We start from the raw sequence: 21,670 nt of genomic DNA, 5'->3' as shown, positions 1-21,670 counted from the left end.
TATATGACAAAAAACAACACCATGTGATCAAAATAACCCGCTGGTCATATTAAAACCCTCGCCACAATAAATAACCACCTTACAAGCATTGCCAAGAATAGAACACAAATGAAAGAAACAAAATAATTACAAAGGAAAACATGATACAATAAAATTATCCACATCCATAACTGTATTTCAATTCCGTGATTATCATAATTCATTTTCGGGTAAAAATAAACTAGAACACTTCAACTTACTGGGCATGCCCAGTTAGTTATCACTATTTTCAACACTGAGTCTCTAGAAAGCATGTGCAACTATGACGTAATAATATTCTAGAGTGAAGACATTACGTCATTTTTAATTTTATCCAATGGTGATTGTCAGTTTTTCATTAAGTAAAATAATGTGTCACTGTAAAACAACGCCATATGAAAGTGAAACACCTAATAGTACACATAGTAGAATATATAGTATAACAGTAGTGGTTATTATGTTGGTAAAGTACAGGTGAGGACTTAGATAATATTAATGTGGTTATTCGAGATGAGAGAGAACAATAACATAAATATGTATTGTCTGCAGGATTATTGGTATTTATCAGGAATTTCTTTCTCTGACATCAAGCGAATTTCTTGTTGTCCAATAATCAATACTTGACGGTCAAGGTCCACAATCGCCTTAAAGAAAAAACAAATATTTTAAAAAAATAAATACACATTTAACTAATCACATGTACCAACTACAAGGCCTGCATGGCAATGACGTCATTGATATTTTAATGACAAGGGTGACCTTATTTCTAAATGTTTCTCATTATTTTTTTTGAGCAACTATGGGTTTTATTGGCGATTTCTTTTCCCAAAAAATAAAAAATTCCTCTTCATGTTTCTCTGCCTCCTCTCTATCTCCTTATTATTGGTTTCCTGGTAACAAGCTCTTTCTCAGCTACTCTACACAATTGTCACACGTTCTCACGCCTCCTACTTGAATGCTCTGTTCATGAATAATTGTCGTCGCTGCTGCCATGACTGTAGATGACGTCGACAGTCCAGACACCAGAAAATACTAAAGGGCAGGCGAAACTAAATATACATTGTTTTTACGTCGGAGCTGAAAATGTGGGTCCGTCGGGTAATGAGAAGAGAAATTAATAGCGTCACCCTTACAAACAATAGGATTGTATAAAAGTGGTGAAAATATCCAACTGATACTAAGTAATATCAAAGTATAATCCCTAATAAATTTAATAAAGGGTGATCAAAAAATGTATGAGGTAGGTTTTGTTTACAAAACTCAGAAATTATTTTAGCCAACTCTACATACACGACATTTATACAACATAGCCTGAGATGTTAGATTCTACATTCTGACATTGTTTACAAATACCCGTTAGACTACTCATTCTAACACAACATTTAAACAACTCTTCTCAGCAAGATTTGTCAAAATATTCATAGTTCTGTTTCAGTTAGGTTGCACCTATGATTGTCAGTGTAAAAAAAAATCATGTTTTTTTAAGACGAATTCAGCAATGTTTGCGATCAGTATGTAGTGCAGATTACAGCTTGGAGAGCGCCACCAATGGCGGTATTTTACTGTTAGTTATTGACATGCGCAAAGTAGTTCAGCGGTTAAAATAAGTTATATATTCTTACCTTACTAATACGTAAAGTGTCTAAGCCAATCAACAACTCCATATTGTCATCATCTGTAATGAAAGATTCGATACTTTTATGTACAATTAAAATGATAGAATATCACAATTCGTCTCAATATCACTTTGGGACTTGTATATTTTTAATGAACTGAATCCTTACAAAGTGTACATTAAACGCATATGGTAGTCATGGCGACAGTTTCTATGAAGGGAGTATAGAATCTCCAGATAATGTTGACAGTTGTATATAATTCTGTATATGCAGCTTTTCTACGATCCTGATGTAAGTAACAATGTTGGAAGTAATCTAAATGTTATCCATGGCTTTGAGTCTTAAGATCTCTCTTCACCCCGTCTAGCTCAATCAGAAATCATCAAACAAAGGTTCTCCATAATAATAATAATACACAAACATACTCATTTAGAAAATTAACAAATAAATTATTAATTAATAGACAAAGTTGAGGCTGTAAGATGCCACTATTATCAATCTAAAGAAAGTGAGAGTGATTTGTCATCTGATGACAGTGACAGTGAGAATGATGATACATCTAGTTCCAACTCTGATGAAGTTGAAGGAGAAATTGGGTCTGATGATGATGATGATGACAATGCCATGTTTATATACACAAGATCTGGAAGGAGAGCTACCACTTGGAAATCAAAAATTTAAATAAACACATTCTGAGACTTTGTTTAAAATCCTGCATTTACCTTTGTAATCTAACGTCAAAACCAGTCCAATAATCAGGCTCTTACAAGGTAAATGTTACCAGGTTCATTAAGATATACAATTACTATGATAATAGAGCCATCTTAATTATCATTACCACTAATATATATCACTTGATTCCTATTCTGTTAAATGAAATGTGGCTGGCATTTTTGAGTCATACATTTATTTTCTTTTGACATTATATTGAACTAATTTACATCAAACAAGAACGGGATACATGACAATGCAGTTTTTTCAGTGTTATTTAGACCAATTTGATTTCTTCTAGCACACATTTAGGAAACTGAACTGGAACAATACAGTATAAAACTCTCTTTAGATAACATGTGCATCACAATATTTGCAAATACAACTAAAATGACATTCAACTGTAACACTACTAGTATAATGTACTAATACAATATTGAACAGAAAACAAAGACTCGGTTGGTCTGCTGATCATTTTACAAGAGTTATTCAAAGTGTAATTCATTTACAAGTATATGTTGTTTTTTGGAAAGGCAATGCACTGGTTAACATAACATTTTGTTTTAACTGGTGTTTGTGTATATATATACACACAATATACAAATTGATTATATATATAATGGACAAAGTTGGTATTAAGTGTATTATGTACAGTTTTGTACTTGGTATGGAATGTTAACGCACAGGAAGAGTATTACAAAAAATTTTTATTCGGGTGGGGGGGTACTTGAAATATTTGGGGCTTTGGCGGGGGGGGGGGGGTACTTGAAAAAAAAATGGAATATGGCAGGGGGGGTACTTGAAAAAATTAGAGTTTTACAAAAAATCCCCCCCCAACAAGTTTTTGTGAAAGCAGCCTTACTGGGGTCCAGTGAACACTAAATGTACACATTTCACTGTGATTACTGGGGTCCAGTGAACACTGTATTGTGTACATTTCACTATGATTACTGGGGTCTAGTGAACACTACATTGTGTACATTTCACTGTGATTACTGGGGTCCAGTGAACACTAAATGTACACATTTCACTATGATTACTGGGGGCGATTGAACACTGTATTGTGTACATTTCACTGTAATTACTGGGGTCCAGTGAACACTAAATGTACACATTTCACTATGATTACTGGGGTCCAGTGAACACTAAATGTACACATTTCACTATGATTACTGGGGTGCAATGAACTCTGTATTGTGTACATTTCACTGTGATTACTGGGGTCCAGTGAACACTGTATTGTGTACATTTCACTGTGATTACTGGGGTCCAGTGAACACTAAATGTACACATTTCACTATGATTACTGGGGTCCAATGAACTCTGTATTGTGTACATTTCACTGTGATTACTGGGGTCCAGTGAACATTAAATCATAGTAAATGTACACATTTAACTATGATTTCTGGGGTCCATTGAACATTGTATTGTGTACATTTCACTGTGATTACTGGGGTCCAGTGAACACTACATTGTGTACATTTCACTGTGATTACTGGGGTCCAGTGAACACTGCATTGTGTACATTTCACTGTGACTAGTGAACACTGCGTTCTGTACATTTCACTGTGATTACTGGGGTCCAGTGGATACTACATTGTGTACATTTCACTGTGATTACTGGGGTTCAGTGGACACTACATTGTGTACATTTCACTGTGATTACTGGGGTGCAGTGGACACTACATTGTGTACATTTCACTGTGATTACTGGGGTGCAGTATGAAGTGATCAAATAACAATTTGACAATGATACAATTACAAACAACACAAGTATATGATCGTAAACATCAACTATCATTTTTACCCTGTACCTAATAAGTCACAGTGAACACGGTAAACCAACACGTTGAATGCTTACCTGTCACAAGTAAGTCACAATGGATGAGACAACCACCAAGATTAATCTCAGCACCTTCAATCTGACCTTTGACTTTCCATCTAGCATCTGGAAAAGCAGTTGCCATGCCGACATCACTATGGTTACTGGATTCGACCAACCTTGAATGAAATAAAAGAAGGCAATATACCATAATTATTGAAAGGGTTTCAATACGCGCACATACTTGTCAAACTGAGACAACTTATTCAAGATTTCCTTTCGTAGATTTAAAAACCAACAACGGGCGATTATTTCGATACCTGGTCCTACTAGATGGCAACTTGTTTATATATACAATATATAAAACTCTTCTAGTGTTATATTCATGTTGATGTGTGCCTGTAACGTTAATATAAAAGCGACCCTATACGCAATGTTATGATATCAATAACGTATTCTTTAATCCTAATGATTCCAATAATACTTTACGATACACCCACAAATGACGTCATTGAATAATTATATAATTGTGTTCATTACGTTGGCCCAAATGCAGTGTATAGATGTATCGTCCAATGACGTCGTCAGTATATCGTACAAATTTACACCAATCTAACACTGTGCAAAAATGATAAGATGTGGACCGTGTCCCCTGTAGGTACAACATACAAATCAGTATAAATGGCAGTATCACATTTCAGATTTCATGTACTCTAAAATGTATTATTCATGTTGGCAATACACACTGAATGTCGCTACTAGTATAAACAATTGAGACGACATGGATGGATTACTTTTCATCTCAAGCACTAGCTGTCACCATGGAAACTATATATATATAAATGGTTCCTAATTTATTCATAGCCTAGCAAGCCACAGGGATACCACGCTTTGAATATGGTTGTATGCATGCATGCATGTATGTATGTATGTATGTATGTATGTATGTATGTATGTGTGTATGTGTGTATATTTGTATGTATGTATGTATGTATGTATGTATGTATGTATGTATGTATGTATGTATGTATGTATGCTTAATATTTTCAAGACATTGTAAACATCAGTGTTTCTCTTGGCATATTTCCTTGCCAATGTCACTTCTTGTGCGAGCAGGAGGGTGGGTAGGTGGTTGAGTGGCTAGATAGGTAGTTAGGTAGGTAGGTATGATTTAGCACACACTGTATACGACTTATAATTATTAAAGTGAGCTATTTAACATCCAACATGATAATAACATATTTCTATTCCCAAAAATGATGTGCAGGTTAATTGATAATTAGGAGTACATGGTGTATGTAGGATTAAAACACATGGAACAGCAATTATACATGTGAAGATTTACTAGCAAATAACAACACGACGAAAGTTCACACAAAACGTTGGAAGTGTGACAGCGGTTAATGTCACCTTATGTGTACACATAGTGAACTAGCTGATAACAGCTATTAACACCTTATGTGTACACATAGTAAACTAGCTGATAACAGCTATTAACACCTTATGTGTACACATAGTAAACTAGCTGATAACAGCTATTAACACCTTATGTGTACACATAGCAAACTAGCTGATAACAGCTATTAACACCTTATGTGTACACATAGTAAACTAGCTGATAACAGCTATTAACACCTTATGTGTACACATAGTAAACTAGCTGATAACAGCTATTAACACCTTATGTGTACACATAGTATCCTAGCTGATAACAGCTATTAACACCTTATGTGTACACATAGTAAACTACCTGATAACAGCTATTAACACCTTATGTGTACACATAGTATCCTAGCTGATAACAGCTATTAACACCTTATGTGTACACATAGTAATCTAGCTGATAACAGCTATTAACACCTTATGTGTACACATAGTAAACTAGCTGATAACATCTATTAACACCTTATGTGTAGACATTGTAAACTAGCTGATAACAGCTATTAACACCTTATGCGTACACATAGTAAACTAGCTGATAACAGCTATTAACACCTTGAGTGTACACATAGTAAACTAGCTGATAACAGCTATTAACACCTTATGTGTACACATAGTAAACTAGCTGATAACAGCTATTAACACCTTATGTGTACACATAGTGAACTAGTTTAGTTTAGTTTAGTTTAGTTTAGTTTATTTCAGTAAAACAACAAGATCGACAGTGCAGATATACAAGTAAAAACTGGTACAAATTGTTGAATTACTTGGATAACCCACGAAAGTCAAAGACTTGTTTCCAGTGGGGTCCGTACAGTGATTCAAGAAAGTGGCAGGATTAGCATAAGTATTTGACTACATGGAATGGGAAAGAATAACAGATGAAAAGGAAAGCTATCGAGGCAAACTAGCTAATAGGGAATAAACACGCTGTTTCCAGTATTAGTGGTCCCTTAGTGTACTGGACAGATATGATTTGACTGCTTTTTTGAAGACATTCCTTTGTGATATCTGTTTTATCGATACTGGTAGATTATTCCAGTCCTTGATAGCATTAGCGTAAAATGTATTTGCAGCCTGACCTTTAATCATTGGCTGGTGAAAATTGTACCTACTTCCCCTAGTACCATAGTTATGAACAGAGGATACTTTGGTAAACTGATGGGACAAGTACTCCGGGCTGGAGTTATTGTATATTTTGAAAGCATGGTTGAATCGGAGCTGGCTCACTCTACCCTTGACATCCAGCATACCCAGGGCATCAAACTGATCAGCACCTATGTGTGATCTTGGCTCCATAGAAAGGATGAACCGTATCATTTTGTTTTGTGCAATTTGGAGTTTCTTTTTGAGAGTTGTGGTAAGAGCAGAGTACCAGGATGAACATGAATAATCAAAGTGACATTGGATCAGAGCAGAGCAAAGGGTTTTACGGGAGTATTGGTTGAGAAAATTTGCTTGTCTGTAAAGGAACTTAAGCCTTGAATTGGTTTTCTTAATGATATTCTGAACAATTTGGAGCCCTGATAGATTTTGATCAAGATCGAGCCCAAGGTATTTGACAGATTTGCTGGCATGAATATCATGTTGATTACAAGTTATTTTGAATTCAGAAACCTTACTTAGTTTGCGTTTCGAGCCGAATAGAATGAGTTCTGTTTTCCCGAGGTGGAGAGAAAGCTTATTGTCAATCAGCCATTTGTTACATGATTCAAGTTCTTTGCCCAACTCCGAGGCAATGTGATGCACGTCCTTATGTGACACTAAAATGGCACTGTCATCAGCATAAAGTAGGAGTTTACATTTGATGGAAATTTCCATATCATTCACATAGCATAGAAATAATAATGGCCCTAGAATACTTCCTTGCGGAACACCACAGTGAATATCCTTGATATCTGAATTCGTTTCATTTACATTAACTAACTGTTTTCTGCCAGTTAGATAAGACTGGAACCATTGCACTGATTCTATACCCATAAGGTTAAGCTTTTTGCACAAAATAATGTGGTCAACGGTGTCAAATGCTTTTTGAAGATCTAATAGAAGCATGCCAGTGTAATTTCCAGAAGCTGTTTGGGATCTGATATAGTCCTGCAAATGAATTAAACAGGTATCGGTGGAATAGTTACCCCTAAAGCCAGATTGTAGGTGATAAATCATGCTATTATCGCTAAGATATTTTTCAAGTTGTACATAAACTGCCCTTTCGAGAATCTGAACTAGCTGATAACAGCTATTAACACCTTATGTGTACACATAGTAAACTAGCTGATAACAGCTATTAACACCTTATGTGTACACATAGTAAACTAGCTGATAACAGCTATTAACACCTTATGTGTACAGATAGCAAACTAGCTGATAACAGCTATTAACACCTTATGTGTACACATAGTAAACTAGCTGATAACAGCTATTAACACCTTATGCGTACACATAGTAAACTAGCTGATAACAGCTATTAACACCTTATGTGTACACATAGTAAACTAGCTGATAACAGCTATTAACACCTTATGTGTACACATAGTAAACTAGCTGATAACAGCTATTAACACCTTATGTGTACACATAGTAAACTAGCTGATAACAGCTATTAACACCTTATGTGTACACATAGTAAACTAGCTGATAACAGCTATTAACACACCTTATGTGTACACATAGTATCCTAGCTGATAACAGCTATTAACACCTTATGTGTACACATAGTAAACTAGCTGATAACAGCTATTAACACCTTATGCATACACATAGTAAACTAGCTGATAACAGCTATTAACACCTTATGTGTACACATAGTGAACTATCTGATAACAGCTATTAACACCTTATGTGTAGACATTGTAAACTAGCTGATAACAGCTATTAACACCCTATGTGTACACATAGTAAACTAGCTGATAACAGCTATTAACACCTTATGTGTACACATAATAAACTAGCTGATAACAGCTATTAATACCTTATGTGTACACATAGCAAACTAGCTGATTAACAGCTATATATATATATATATATATATATATATATATATATATATATATATATATATATATATATATATATATATATATATATATATATATATATATATATATATCCTTATTGATCATAACAATGGTCAAAAACATTATCTAATTTTCACATATATGATTGTAGTTCTCTTTGATTGAAATACTACATCCCGAGTAATTAACTCTTTGAGAGATTATACACTTTCAGGGCCAATGGCCGACCGCAGGTGAACAAAACCATGAATGGAACAACTTACCCACACTTTCCTGCTCGTTTTGATGACACAATAGTGTAGCGACTTCCCGTGTCGATCAACGCTTCAAACTCTTCTTTATTGCACTGGAGTAAAGAAACATAAATGATGACATCGATATATCACATTGCGTGTCTGTACATGTTAGATACGCCATTTATGTTTGCCACCACCACCCCCCCCCCCTCCCAAGAAGAGGGCAGGCGTAGGGGAAGTATTACAATGGGCTATGTCTATCAGTCTATGTGTATGCGCGTCTGTAATATGCCATTTCTCTGACGTGTAATATCCGATTTCAATCAAACCTGGTGCAAATGTGATATGTCGCAATGGTTCATGTGCACGTCACTATGTTTTACGAGATGTGCCCATTTGACAGAATGATGGCTATATTTGTTGTTAAAAATCAATATTAATAACGTAACTCTAAAACTGAAATATCTATAGACTCCATTCAAGAGTCTACTCCAATATCATCAGGTGCAAGCTTATTTCCTCAAGACATTGAACTTTCACCTTGAGCGTCATAGTCAGTTGTAAAAATTAAGCCATGTATTGCATATCACAGACACTTTATAGTAGTTTGTTGTTGCCACTTTCTTAAAAACCATGTTTACCGATACTACAGAAAGAGAAGTATACACAAGACATTCGGTTTACTTTTTACTCAATAGGTCAGTTTATTATTTTACCAAAGTCAAGTTATTTCGTGCATATGGCAGACACTTAGTGGTATCCATATGTAACCAATTTGTTGTAATATCTTGAGCACAGATAGTAAAGAACAAAGGGAAGGGAGGAATGGAGAGAGAGAGAGAGAGAGAGAGAGAGAGAGTGAGAGAGAGATGGAGAGAGTGTGTGTGTTTGTGTGTGTTTGTGATAGTTAGGCAGATATATACATAAAAGGAAAATAGTGATATAATAATTAAATACGTTGTAGAGAGTCTTATAGGAGGGAGAAGGGGTAGGGGAGAGAAGGATATATGAATTAATCAAATATTGAATATGTAGGGGAGTGTGCTGAACGAGTTGATATTTGATTGGAAATCAACTTACCTGACATTTAACCATCAATGGTAAATGTTTAGATTTGATAACTTGTTCAGCTGTAGTTTCTTTGATTGAAGTAAATTGTCCTCCTTTGTTACCACTTATATCAAGTCTATGTAGATCACCTTCAACTTGTTTCTTTTGTACAAGGACGTGTGGTTGCTGCATGAATTGAATCAAACCAAATATATTATACTCTACTTTACGGGCCGGATATGGGTTTACCGGACCGAGGTTGTTCGGTGGAAGAGCTTGTTACAACTGGTTATATAGTAAAAAAATGATAATGTATCAACCCAATATTGTAGTAAATATTTAGCGATACTGCATCAAAATTAACCGAATAATGTATCAATTGACGGATAATGTAGTAACTTTTGTTACACATAGAGTAGTGTAAATATTTACCGATACTGTAGTAATTTCTGGTACTGATAATGTAGTAAAATTTACTGATTTTGTGTACTTTGCGATTCAAATGAAATCGAGGACGAATACAATTTCCTATTGAAATGTGATTGTTTTGCAAACCTTAGGTCAAAATACACCCCGCAATATTTCTATGAGCTGTTACCTTTTGAAAAGTTTACTCAACTGTTATCACCTGATCAAACAAGTGAATTACTGAGACTTGCAGACTTCATTTATCACTCATGAAATATCAGGTCAGAAGCAAATCATTTAACGGAACTGTAACATTTTTGGTTAGATAAGCTTGAAATTGTTGTTTGGGCCTATGGACTTTGACTACTATAACGTATAAAGTAATATATGATATATATATATATATATATATATATATATATATATATATATATATATATATATATATATATATATATATATATAACTCGGTGAGTATCAATCTGCTAAGACAGTGCTCTATACCGCAGTGGCAGAGCGTAATAGTTTTGGTAGTACTGGAACTCTGAGTGTCTGATGATCGCACTATGCGTGAAACTCCGAGTTACAACCTAGAAAGAGTTCCAGTACTACCAAAACTATATATATATATATGTATATATATATATATATATATATATATATATATATATATATATATATATATATATATATATATATATATATATATATATATATATATATATATATATATATATATATATATATATGTTACACCCAATCTGTGAAATTGCCCAATTCATGAAATTGGTGGGTAACTTTGCCCAGTTCATGAAATAGTCAATCGTGTTGCCCAGGTTATGAAGTGGGTATGGTAAGATATGCCCAGTACATGAAATGAACATCTTTTATAGGACACACACAAAATAGAATAAGAATCAAACAACTTTATTATCATGTATTTACAAACTCATCACTTCACAATTCTTATTTTATTATAATTCAGTGTAGCTTGAGTTTTTAATACAGTTCGATAATCAACATCCCAGTTCAAAACTCTTGCCCCAAAAATTTAATTTCGCCCTTTTATATCGTAATCTATACTCTCAATTGCATAAGGTAGACCATTTCATGAACTGGGCAAAATTACATTGCACATTTCATGAATTGGGCAGTTTCACGGATTGGGTGTAACATATACACACCCTCTACTCGAGTCAACCTTCATTGTGAGAAATAAACCAATGGTAGGTAAATGCATGTATGGCCAGTACCGTAGCCTGCGGGGGGGGGGGGCAAGGGGGGCAGCTGCCCCCCCCCCTGAGATTTTGGAAAAAAGAAAGAAAAAAGGCTACTTTTTGAATACATAGCGATGTTATTAAAATCGTTATTTACGTGACGATTCCTAGCATGCGCCATTTAAATTGATAGTTCACTATTGACTGTACACTAACTCCTCGCTTATATGTATCTTATATCTCTATTGTACGCTGGCTTAACTTTGAATAAAAATGTGTCCACTTAAAAATTGTAACTTTTTGCAGCAAATTAAAAGAAGTGCGCACATGCACTGTGCATTTTCCTCGAGTAACAGTAGTCTTGAAAGTCTCCTTCATTTGAAGATATCAAGTCGCAATTATAATGTCAGCGAGTGAAACTCATCAAAAAGACGGAAAAAGTCGTTCAATGTGAGGTCGCCTGTTATTTCATACTGATAAAACGGCAGATCTCTTTTTGGAATATTTGGTGGCCCTGAAAAACTATTAAACTAGGTACGCAGTTTAAGATCCACTCTTTGAATTGAATTGAAGATCCACTTTCAATAATTGGTATGACAATGACAAGGAAAATTCACTGAGTTCACCCTGGGTTCCGACATAAACGCGACAATAAAAGTTTTAGTAGTTGGGTAAAGAGAATGATTATTTTGTTGTGTTACTTATTTGAGAAAGCACCGTCCATTTTTTTTACTTTGAATGTGACATCTTTTCGGCAACTACTTTGAAAGATACGACATTAGGCCAGAGAAAGTGAAAAAGCTGTTCAACCTACGCGTATATTGTTTCTGGTGATGGGCAATATATCCTCATGCGGGCTTCGCATTTTTTTTTCAAAATTAATGATATTTCAATGGTTCATGTAACAATACACATTTGGGTCTATTCCAAATTATATAACATCTTATACAATGGTTATTTGGCTCTGGTGATGCAGACAAACATGAATTGAGATTAGATTTAGCTGTTGCATATCCAATGTACACTAAAACGAATTGAACAAAAGTTTACGACCATTGGAGTGGGCTGAGCAGTCATTGGGCCATCAAAAGTCTGAAAGTTTTGAAATGTTTTGGCTTTGGGATTTTTTGGAGCCAAATTAAACTTCAGGAGAAGTCATTTACAAAGTGCACATCCGCAAAATATCTTTCAGCTTTGCCACAACAAAATGCACTTCCAGATAATATGTAATGCATAGCATAAATGTTTCAATTCTGGTATTTTATTACAATATTCAAGCATTGTAACACTTTAGATTAAGTCTATGGTTTGATATTTTATGCCTCTAAATGGCCTCCTACGCTGTCTTTTTTCAGGTTTTTTTTTCACCCTTGGAGTTGTCTCCTTCCAATCAGTAGCAATCAAGGTGATAATTGTCTTTCTCCCAAAACAAGATGGAAGGTTTCTGGCTAAGTACCCCCCTGTATAGGTTAGAGCTAATTAGAGACATCTCCTTATGCACGTGAAATCCACATTCTGTGTAAAGTAATCTCGTTAGGAATATTATTGTAGTTGGCTATCGCTTATGCATCACTGTACCATATGATCTCCACTGTAGTGTAGGTGACAGAAGGGGTGGCTAAAATAATGCTTGAGTTTCATTTGGCGAGGCTTAACATTTTTTGGAGAAGAGAGAGTGAGAGGAACTACACCATTTGTTTAACCGTAAATTGTGTACATTTCCTAACTGTAGCTATGCAGACAAATTGCAAGAGATAGTATCAAGATAACTTCTATCTAAACTCGACCTGAAATATTTTGCTATCATTATATATGGTTTGTTTTTACATCCTGTCAGGCATTGTGAAAAGATTAAATCGACCTACCTACCCAATGTGAAGAGTTAGGTTACCCGTTGACCAGCATTTTTTATTTTTTCTGGCCTTACACATGATATTTAATTGCGTATGCTAAAATAGATATTATGTAAATTGTATGCAAATTAGCACCTTTCTAAATTTTAAACGCATGATTTCACCAAGACAAAGTACTGCCCCCCCCCCCCTTGGCAATATGGTCAGGCTACGGCTCTGATGGCACATACATGACCGCGTACCGACGTCCGTGAGAGATTATGTGAGGTTATGTCGGCTGACGCGACGTCGGTCAAATCAGATCAACTATTTAAGCACTAAAGGGGAACAAAATAAAGGAATTTGTCCAGGCTATACATATTGAGTAAAGTACTGCGGCTAAAGTAACCTTTTTCGCATTGAAAGTTCAATATAATTTGTTCTTTCTACTATATACAACAATGCAATCAGTTCATATCAGGCAGTGTACATCATTACAATCAGTTCGTATCAAGTATTGTACAACAATATAGCCTGTTATTATGAAGTATTGTACAACAATACAACCAGTTCATATCAAGTAATGTACAACAATACAACCAGTTCTGTTTACAGCGTCTTATACCCCTGTAGGACTGGGTATAGTCGTTTTATTTACAGCGCCTTATACCCCTGTAGGACTGAGTGTAGAGTGTAGAGTGGTATTTATAGTTGGGTTATATCCCTGTAGGACTGGGTATGAGCGTTGACTTGTTCTGTATTAAAATGGCCATGGATAAGGATTGGGTATGTAGTTTTCGACTTTTAATTTTGAGACAATTTTATCATGTCCTTCTACTTGAAAGCACAATGTGAAACAATATCGACAAGTCCTTCTTTGTTACTCAGTAATTGCCAAAGATTAATAAATAAATGTATACAATGTTTGTTATTGTACATGTACGTATAGTAACAAACGTTTTGCAATGTATTAAGTTACAAACAGTATGGTTTGTCACATTGATTTTTCAAGTAGGAAGTCATCATGTTAAAATGCTTTTATAAATCACAACTAAATACCCAATTCTCATCCTTATGGCAAGTTTGAAACAACCATCACACTAACAGCAACATATATATATTCTCGTGTCGGCATTAATAGAATATGCATGTGTGTTATCTTATGGCCGTAGGTACGTAGCAATGACTATTTAACATAATACCTACTTTAAATAGTAATATATCACTCGATGAGTTTAAATTACTGTCACAGTTGGTAAACGAACGTTTTAGAAGAATTCTACAGTGATAGATTTCATTCGTATAATTTTACATATTTTACATTTTTAGATATACCTGACATTTTGAAATGAAGTGAGTCATGGGTTATTACCATCTATCTAACACGATACATCTGCCCACGTCTGACCTTCATGAAAACGTGACAGTCTTAGAAAGCCATCATTATTTACGGCTTGAGGGTCTGAGGAACAGTCATGAAACACTTGAAATCCATAAATACGAGTGACACCTGCCTAGCTTGAGATATTCGAGCGACCGCCGCCCTTAGGCTGCAATCACAAACACCTTGGGTGGAAGGTCGGGAGATTTTACACCGGCAATTCAATTTTTCCCAAATACCCCTGATACACTCAAAGAAATTGAAATACCACCCTCCCTAGTTTCAAGAGTTTTGAAGTAACCCCCCCCCCTAAACCTGTGAATGAAAAATATTACATGTGAAATAATTACTGTTACATGTATTTTATATTACTCCGTCAGTTTTACATTAATTTTACTATTAAGTTATACAAATTTCTGATCAAAATTATATTATAAACATTATAGAATTTGTGGATTATTTCTGTTTATGTTATCTTTACAAACATTCACAAGAATACATTCAGCAACTAATTGGGTTTTTTGATAACAATACTATTCTAAATACGACAGTTTATGTGCTTACAACAGTTGTAGTATTTGGGGAAAATTAACAGTACACAACACATACACTGCATAGGTTATTTTGTTCATATACAATTGGGGTACCTAAAGTAGTATGGACTTTTATACCACCTCACAGAAACTTAAGATTGTTCTTAAAAGGTGTTGTATATTGACATTGAGAATAATCTTCAAGTGGTTATAATAAAATATGTATTCAAAGAAACATTGGGAGTTTGGAGTTACTGATCCATACAATACATTTATGCTTTGAATAAATGCCAGTCTGCACTGTCTTCTTCTAAACCAATCTCTTCTTCCACTATGTCTAAATCACAACTACTGTCTGTACTGTCACTGTTTTCTTCTACTATGTCTAAATCACAACTACTGTCTGCACTGTCACTGTTTTCTTCTACTATGTCTAAATCACAACTACTGTCTGCACTGTCACTGTTTTCTTCTACTATGTCTAAATCACAACTACTGTCTGCACTGTCACTGTTTTCTTCTACTATGTCTAAATCACAACTACTGTCTGCACTGTCACTGTTTTCTTCTACTATGTCTAAATCACAACTACTGTCTGCACTGTCACTGTTTTCTTCCACTATGTCTAAATCACAACTACTGTCTGCACTGTCACTGTTTTCTTCCACTATGTCTAAATCACAGCTACTGTCTGCACTGTCACTGTTTTCTTCTACTATGTCTAAATCACAACTACTGTCTGCACTGTCACTGTTTTCTTCCACTATGTCTAAATCATAACTACTGTCTGTACTGTCACTGTTTTCTTCCACTATGTCTAAATCACAACTACTGTCTGCACTGTCACTGTTTTCTTCCACTATGTCTAAATCACAACTACTGTCTGTACTGTCACTGTCTTCTTCCACTATGTCTAAATCACAACTACTGTCTGCACTGTCACTGTTTTCTTCTACTATGTCTAAATCACAACTACTGTCTGCACTGTCACTGTTTTCTTCCACTATGTCTAAATCACAACTACTGTCTGTACTGTCACTGTCTTCTTCCACTATGTCTAAATCACAACTACTGTCTGCACTGTCACTGTTTTCTTCCACTATGTCTAAATCACAACTACTGTCTGCACTGTCACTGTCTTCTTCTAAACCAATCTCTTCTTCCACTATGTCTAAATCACAACTACTGTCTGTACTGTCACTGTTTTCTTCCACTATGTCTAAATCACAACTACTGTCTGCACTGTCACTGTTTTCTTCCACTATGTCTAAATCACAACTACTGTCTGCACTGTCACTGTTTTCTTCCACTATGTCTAAATCACAACTACTGTCTGCACTGTCACTGTTTTCTTCCACTATGTCTAAATCACAACTACTGTCTGCACTGTCACTGTTTTCTTCTAAACCAATCTCTTCTTCCACTATGTCTAAATCACAACTACTGTCTGCACTGTCACTGTCTTCTTCTAAACCAAATTCTTCTTCTACTATGTCTAAATCACAACTACTGTCTGCACTGTCACTGTTTTCTTCTAAACCAATCTCTTCTTCCACTATGTCTAAATCACAACTACTGTCTGCACTGTCACTGTCTTCTTCTAAACCAAATTCTTCTTCTACTATGTCTAAATCACAACTACTGTCTGCACTGTCACTGTTTTCTTCCACTATGTCTAAATCATAACTACTGTCTGCACTGTCACTGTTTTCTTCCACTATGTCTAAATCATAACTACTGTCTGCACTGTCACTGTTTTCTTCCACTATGTCTAAATCATAACTACTGTCTGCACTGTCACTGTTTTCTTCTACTATGTCTAAATCACAACTACTGTCTGCACTGTCACTGTTTTCTTCTACTATGTCTAAATCACAACTACTGTCTGCACTGTCACTGTTTTCTTCTACTATGTCTAAATCATAACTACTGTCTGCACTGTCACTGTTTTCTTCCACTATGTCTAAATCACAACTACTGTCTGCACTGTCACTGTTTTCTTTCACTATGTCTAAATCACAACTACTGTCTGCACTGTCACTGTTTTCTTCTACTATGTCTAAATCACAACTACTGTCTGCACTGTCACTGTTTTCTTCCACTATGTCTAAATCACAACTACTGTCTGCACTGTCACTGTTTTCTTCCACTATGTCTAAATCACAACTACTGTCTGTACTGTCACTGTTTTCTTCCACTATGTCTAAATCACAACTACTGTCTGCACTGTCACTGTTTTCTTCCACTATGTCTAAATCACAACTACTGTCTGCACTGTCACTGTTTTCTTCTACTATGTCTAAATCATAACTACTGTCTGCACTGTCACTGTTTTCTTCCACTATGTCTAAATCATAACTACTGTCTGCACTGTCACTGTCTTCTTCTACTATGTCTAAATCACAACTACTGTCTGCACTGTCACTGTTTTCTTCCATTATGTCTAAATCATAACTACTGTCTGCACTGTCACTGTTTTCTTCTAAACCAATCTCTTCTTCCACTATGTCTAAATCACAACTACTGTCTGCACTGTCACTGTTTTCTTCCACTATGTCTAAATCATAACTACTGTCTGCACTGTCACTGTCTTCTTCTAAACCAATCTCTTCTTCCACTATGTCTAAATCACAACTACTGTCTGCACTGTCACTGTTTTCTTCTACTATGTCTAAATCATAACTACTGTCTGCACTGTCACTGTTTTCTTCTACTATGTCTAAATCACAACTACTGTCTGCACTGTCACTGTCTTCTTCTAAACCAAATTCTTCTTCCACTATGTCTAAATCACAACTACTGTCTGTACTGTCACTGTTTTCTTCTACTATGTCTAAATCACAACTACTGTCTGTACTGTCACTGTTTTCTTCCACTATGTCTAAATCATAACTACTGTCTGCACTGTCACTGTTTTCTTCTACTATGTCTAAATCACAACTACTGTCTGTACTGTCACTGTCTTCTTCCACTATGTCTAAATCATAACTACTGTCTGCACTGTCACTGTTTTATTCCACTATGTCTAAATCACAACTACTGTCTGTACTGTCACTGTTTTCTTCTACTATGTCTAAATCACAACTACTGTCTGCACTGTCACTGTTTTATTCCACTATGTCTAAATCATAACTACTGTCTGCACTGTCACTGTTTTCTTCCACTATGTCTAAATCATAACTACTGTCTGTACTGTCACTGTCTTTACTGATATCACTTTCGTCTACACTGCTTTTACATTAGTGACAATGTCTTCTGTTGCTTCTATTTTATTTGTCTTCCTCATTTTTCAAGTGCCCCCACGTTAATGAAGCTTTAGCGAGCCTTTAGTAATTACAGGGGGGGGGGCATTTTTTAGCACAATTGATTAGGGGGAGTGTTACATTTTATGCCGGCATGCCACAGACCGAGCTTGATTTCCCCCGACCCTCCCCTTGTAATTACTGACGGCTTCCTTACACATGATGTTTTAGTAAGCCAACCCAAAAATATTTCTTAAAGATAAATAAATAAATAAATAAATAAATAAATAAATAAATAAATAAAATAACAAAAGTCAACAAATAAATAGTCATTTATATACTGGATGATACTTAATATGGATATCTTTTAAATTAATACCTGGTGCATTTAGCCTTTTGACATTCCAGTGTACATCAATTCTGTAATAGTTATATTAGAGAAAGAGACATTAGGGAAGAACCATTCGATTTCAGGTGGGTGGGTGGAGGATTTTAGGAAAAATTGTCGGCAGTTGAAGGAGAAAAAAAATAATTTGATCCTGTAATGGGTTGAGAAAAAAATTGTTCCAAAAGACAGAAGTAAAAAAAAAGTGTTGCGATGTGCTGAAATCAGCAAAATTTGGGAATCCGATTCTCTCATTTTCTCTGGAGGTGCGCTGCCTAAGACAGTGCTAATATTTTCAATATTTGTGAGCAAGCCCTATGTTACTCCCCAGATCAGTCAGCTCCTCATGGATTTTTACCAGCTATCTCTTGTACATAAAATTTAAATAGCAGAAGCATGGATTGTACACTGCTACTTATTGTTACTTACACAGAACAAGTTAGTTGTCAGTGAACCAGTGACATGTAGGTATAGTTATGAACCGCATTTAACAAATTTGTAAACGAGAAAAAAAATTACATTGCTTCTGCATATGGAAAAAATAATTTGATGCAGGAATGACAATATAAAAAAATTGATGTCACAGTGATGGGAAAACAATTGCTGCCATACACACTTCCTCCACCCCACCCCCCCCCCCGAAATGAAATGGTTTTCCCCTTAAGGCAGACACACGTGTTCATGGTTGTCAAAATTAAACACAAGTAAGTGAAGTTTACATTATTGCGGCAAAGCCACGAACCTTTTGACAGGGGAAGCATGACTCTTTAAATTCCATCTTATGTATATGAGTGTGTTGTATATTTGAATATATGTTTGTGAAATATAGTAGCCATCCCCATTCACTCCTCAATATTTGAGTTACCCCACCCCTTTATAGTTTTGCACATTTTTAAAGTAATCCACCCCTCAGATCCCCCCTCCGCCGTATATTTTGACCAATCTCTTACAACTTTGGAAATAACAGCGTTGCGGTTGCTTGCTTGTGGCAATGAAGAATGAGACAAGTTTCAAGCAAAGACATACAATATAATCAGTGTCGGTAACTTTTCAAAGTATAAACACCACAGGATCCCCGGTGACACACTCTGTTTACTGATTAGGACACTGCATGTGATAATGATCAAATGGGACAGTGTGGCTCATACCAGAGGCTCATACCATTATGAAGTATAATATTAAATTCAATTTCGTATACAACAACAACAACAACAACAACAACAACAACAACAACAACAGTAACAACTTCATCTTATTATAATTCAAGCTACATACAACATGTTATTTGTTGATCACTGAAATCAGTATTGAAATGGATTTATTATTTTGTCTATTCATGTACTTCGAATGATTTATTTTGTTATCCAGCAGGCACACACGTAGCATTACTTTTACAAAATGAAGTCATCCCTCGGAAAATGGTTCATGTAAATTTACGCTCAAAAGTTGTGAGAGTTGGAACAAAAATACTCGACATGTTATCAATTTATCATTATTTCAAACCCAACTGCTTGTCCGACATGTAGATAATCGACTTTGGCTTTCCCATCGGCATGCAAGGGTAAACAATGCCTTCTGTAAACATGCTATACCAAATCATGTACTGTTGTCCTCGCTTGGTACATGTAATTCCGACATCTTTGCTACCTCTGATTTGCAAAAAGATGACTTCAATTCTGGTCGACACATTATGTGACTGTACAAATACGTGTGTGGTGTACGGGCCTTAGTTTGCTGTCAGTATACGTAAGTTAACAGTATCTCTCTTCCCATCGCTCATTCCATTTTGGCTGTGTGTTGTGTCGGCATTGATAATCTAATGTACGTATATCGAAGTAATAAATGCTATTTCTTGCCAATTATTTTGTAATAGACTAAACATTCCATAATCAAAAATACACACCACTCGGTTTCATTTCACCAACATTAAGATGTAACATTTCAAAATTCAAAGACCAACCCTACCGAGAAATGGTATATGCTATGGTTCGTCTTGTACAATCTTATTTAATGTTATCAGCAGTAAAAGGAAGTCACGTTGACGGCATGAACAGTCCTAGAACACCGTGGGAGTTTATTTTAGAACATGACAGATATAAACAAAGTCATAAAGCTTTCCGTCGACCGACATCAGAGGCACCGGCTGTTGTTTTGTGTCAGTTATCTTGTTGTCTTTACCTAAATTGTCTCTACTTGAAGCTCACTTCATGCAAGCAACCGCAACGCTCTATATTCCATAGTTGTATTATTGTGCCCCGTGCCCATGCTGAATTTCTGTCCATCTCTCTCTGACTGTTAGGTTTGAGTATTATAATATTTGTGTTTGTCTCTCTGTGTCTCTCAATCTTTTTGTTTCTGTTACAGTATGTCTTTCTGTTTATCCCTGTTTGTCATTCTCTCTCTCTCTCTCTCTCTCTCTCTCTCTCTCTCTCTCTCTCTCTCTCTCTCTCTCTCTCTCTCTCTCTCCTGAATAATGACGTCGCAACATGTGACTGTGTCTTCAGATGTCACTGCTAAAGTGCTCTTATAAATATCAAAACCTTTGTCAATATGATATCGCGTACTCACCGCATCTTTAGAAGTACCAACACGCATATCCAACGGCAGCAAATCTTCCGAATTTTTATGAGTAAATCCAACACCTGGTTGTCGTCGTTTTGGTTGTCGGTCCATGATATGTGTTGTTTAGTTGTACTGACACTACATCTGATTGCTACAAATGGAGTTGCTTTTCAAATAGCCAAGATAACAAGGTCCCTGAAGGT

At 35.6% G+C, this 21,670-nt stretch overlaps 1 protein-coding gene across 1 annotated transcript; it reads right to left on the bottom strand.

The window, feature by feature from the left end:
- Positions 1 to 569: 569 nt before the first annotated feature.
- LOC144447914 (nuclear receptor-interacting protein 3-like) lies at positions 570 to 21,578 on the bottom strand. Its single transcript, XM_078138010.1, has 6 exons — positions 21,474 to 21,578; positions 9,938 to 10,093; positions 8,885 to 8,967; positions 4,207 to 4,346; positions 1,641 to 1,693; positions 570 to 662 (listed from the first exon to the last, which is right to left on the bottom strand). Exons 1-6 carry the CDS (start codon positions 21,576 to 21,578, stop codon positions 570 to 572), a joined length of 630 nt encoding a protein of 209 aa, XP_077994136.1.
- Between the last annotated feature and the right edge of the window lie 92 nt (positions 21,579 to 21,670).

This window comes from Glandiceps talaboti, chromosome 17 (genome assembly GCF_964340395.1).
Source record: "Glandiceps talaboti chromosome 17, keGlaTala1.1, whole genome shotgun sequence".
Lineage (NCBI taxonomy): Eukaryota > Metazoa > Hemichordata > Enteropneusta > Spengelidae > Glandiceps > Glandiceps talaboti.
This window is presented reverse-complemented; position numbering and strand designations above follow the sequence as displayed.